Genomic DNA, 3,651 nt, shown 5'->3' on the forward strand with positions numbered 1-3,651 from the left:
GAAACATGCTGTTTAGCTACTGATAAATACACATATAGAATTACATTGAATAAGGTAAAATTTCGCTGGCAACAAATCTCGACAAACATATGATTACGGCCTAAAAGCCAACTGTCAAAATCCACTTTGATGGGACATTCCGGACAAACCGTTACACGCCAATCACAAATGTTGGTAATAAACGAAAGAGAAAAGTTTTCTCTTTCATAAACTCTTGTGAACTGTATTCGACTAGTAACGGTTTGTCCGGAATTTCCATTCAAAGTGGATTTTGACAGTTGGCTTTTAGGCCGTAATCATATGTTTGTCTAGAAATCAACGAGTGGTTTGAGATCTTCGGAACACTAATGCTAAGGCGCGTTTCCAATTCAGTACAGATATTAGTTAATATCAAGTAAAACTGAATAAGCATGTAGGGCTCAGTTCACGTAACGACAACAAAACGATTTTTTTCGAACTTCAGGGGCAGTGCCCGTTTGATGCTGTCAAATATTCCGCCGCACCTCCGCCCTGTGTTCATTCATCACGAGAACGGCAGGAAGAAAAGTCTGCCTCGCGTGTGGGATCGGTTGAATTGGGAAGTGAAAAGTATTAAATTTCATTAATTTTCAATTCAGACTTCGGTAGTAACTTTTCTCGTTATAGTTTTCAGATTGTTGAATTATATATCCGGAAGTGCAACAGAAAGGAAAAACAGGATCCATCAAAATGATGTCCTTACCGGGAAGTATTGCCTTCGATGAGTACGGAAGGCCATTTATTATCCTGCGGGACCAGGAGAACCAGAAGCGCTTGACTGGAAATGAGGCAATCAAGGTGAGTGTTTGGGAGTATTATGATACAGAGAAATAGCTGTATGTTGAATTGGAATTGATTTTTTCCAATAAAACAAAATGGTCATAAAAGCATTATACACATTTAGAATGTTCTGGCATTTTTGCCAATAAAACTTGTGAATTGCTCTTGTTGGGGTACGAAAAGGATTGTTTCTACCAAGAATTGCTAATTGCACACGCTTTTAAAACTGTTTTTACAAAATTTCATGCTTCAAATCAGTTTTTTCCACACAGCCGGATGATTCAGATGTTTCCTAACCTCACTTTTCTGTAATCCTATCAAGTTCTTTCATTGATTTTATGTATGCTCTCTCCACTTTCAGAGTCACATCATGGCAGCGAAACAGATAGCTTCTACGATTCGCACATCTTTAGGTCCGAAAGGTCTCGACAAGATGATGGTCAGTGGAGACGGAGAAGTCACGGTAACAAACGATGGGGCTACAATTCTAAAGTTGATGGATGTTGATCACGAGATTGGTAAACTTATGGTTCAACTAAGCCAGTCGCAGGATGACGAAATTGGAGATGGTACAACCGGTGTGGTTGTGTTGGCCGGGGCTTTACTTGAACAGGCGGAATCTCTGTTGGATCGTGGAATTCACCCGATTCGTATTGCTGATGGATTTGAGCTTGCAGCGCAATGTGCCAGTAAGCATCTGGATTCCATCGCGGAGCCGTTCCCGATTTCACGGGACAATAAGGAACCGTTGATCGAGGTGGCGATGACCACACTGGGTAGCAAGATTGTTAACAAGTGTCACCGGCAAATGGCAGAGATTGCTGTCGACGCCGTGCTAACCGTGGCCGATTTGGAAAAGAAGGACGTTAACTTTGAGTTGATCAAGTTGGAGTGCAAGGTTGGTGGTCGCATGGAGGATACCTGCCTGGTGAAAGGCGTTGTTATCGATAAGACTATGTCGCATTCGCAAATGCCAAAAACGCTACGGGATGTGAAATTGGCAATTTTGACCTGCCCGTTCGAACCGCCGAAGCCCAAGACCAAGCATAAGCTGGATGTTACTTCGGCCGATGATTACCGTAAGCTGCGTGAGTACGAACAGGAGAAGTTCCTGCAGATGGTAAAGCAGGTGAAGGATGCCGGTGCTACTTTGGCCATCTGCCAGTGGGGATTTGATGACGAGGCGAACCATTTACTGCTGCAACAGGAACTACCCGCAGTACGTTGGGTCGGAGGTCCGGAGATTGAACTGATCGCGATTGCCACTGGAGGAAGGATCGTTCCGCGATTCGAGGAACTGACCGCCGACAAGTTGGGACATGCCGGGTTGGTGCGAGAGTTGAGTGAGTTTCAAAATGATGTGCACACTAAATGCAAAAAATTATGGAATGTTTAAGAATAAGGAATTTTCAAATGATCGAAAGCATGCTACAAGAATCGACGAATCGATTATTGAATTGTGAAAACTTAAGTTGAAATGTCTTAAAGAATTTGAATTCCTTCTAACTTGCTAATTAATCTTACTTCTTCAACAGGTTTCGGAACGACAAAGGATAAAATGCTGGTGATTGAGGAGTGCAAGAACACACGAGCCGTTACGATCCTGATCCGGGGAAGCAACCAAATGGTAACAGCCGAAGCGAAGCGGTCCATTCACGATGCTCTGTGTGTAGTTCGTTCACTGATCCAGGATTCCCGCATTGTCTACGGAGGTGGTGCTGCTGAGATTAGCTGCTCGCTGGCCGTGGCTCGGGAGGCAGATCAGCTTTCTACACTGGAGCAATACGCTTTCCGTTCATTCAGTGTGGCCTTGGAAGCTATTCCATTGGCTTTAGCCGAAAACAGTGGCCTTCTGTCGATCGAAACTCTTTCCGAGCTGAAGTCCCGACAGGTGGCAGAGAATTCTGCCACTTTAGGAGTTGATTGCATGCTTACGGGAAATTCCGATATGAAGGAGCATCACGTAATCGAGTCGTTGCACTCGAAGAAGCAGCAAATAATTCTGGCCACTCAGCTGGTGAAAATGATACTGAAGATCGATGATGTTAGAACGCCGGCCGACAAGTAACTTCTTGAAATTCATTATTCCTCATACTTAATCGTAAAGGCTTTCGATAACGTTCTACTTTCTTGTGTTGCGAGAAAAACATGTCAAGTAATTAACTTTTTTGTTTCATGCACCCAAATTTCCGAAACGTTCGTCGTAAAATGGAACTATATGTAAGAGACAGTCTTTAGTTATTCAACTATCATTTGCTTTAGGCACGCTCGCCAAACGTATCAACTAATCCTAACAAATGTGCTTAAAAGTGTGCTGGAGTTTGAAACATGAAAAGTTCAGCCAATGTATCATGATTTGCACAAAGCTAGCATTTGAGTTTATCTTTCATATGTATGTGTATTTGTTAGGCGCAGATTCTATAGCACCAAATCATAAACCTCATAAAATGTGGTATCATAACAAGTGCTACATACTCTGATGATCTACTGATTCAATAAATAATAGCACTAGATATGTGCACATAACACACGAAACACACAAGCAGCACATCAATCTATTTTTGAAAGAAAATGCCTAACACCGTGGTTATACTGGTTGTGTTGTTTCCTATCTTAAAATTCAATTTTTGTATAACGACTGTAATTCACAAAGTACCAAATCGAAGTTTTAAGTAGGGGAATTATGGTTAAAACCGACACCTTAAGCTTAACACTTTCTAAGTTGCCACAAAACCAATAAAATTATAATTTTTATGCAGAATTCTTCTTCAGAAAATTTTTAACAAGACTTAATTTTTTCAGCGCTTCAAAAAATTAATTTTATTAAAAAATATTGGCTGTAAAACTTGGAAA

General features: G+C 41.4%; 1 protein-coding gene across 1 annotated transcript; it reads left to right on the forward strand.

Annotated features, from left to right (window-relative positions):
* Positions 1 to 484: 484 nt before the first annotated feature.
* Positions 485 to 3,333, forward strand: LOC131681409 (T-complex protein 1 subunit epsilon). The gene is made up of 4 exons (XM_058962170.1): positions 485 to 588; positions 646 to 816; positions 1,160 to 2,141; positions 2,334 to 3,333. Exons 2-4 carry the CDS (start codon positions 709 to 711, stop codon positions 2,864 to 2,866), a joined length of 1,623 nt encoding a protein of 540 aa, XP_058818153.1. The 5' UTR covers positions 485 to 588; positions 646 to 708; the 3' UTR covers positions 2,867 to 3,333.
* Positions 3,334 to 3,651: the final 318 nt, after the last annotated feature.

The sequence above is a fragment of the Topomyia yanbarensis genome, chromosome 2 (assembly GCF_030247195.1).
Source record: "Topomyia yanbarensis strain Yona2022 chromosome 2, ASM3024719v1, whole genome shotgun sequence".
NCBI classification, from domain to species: domain Eukaryota; kingdom Metazoa; phylum Arthropoda; class Insecta; order Diptera; family Culicidae; genus Topomyia; species Topomyia yanbarensis.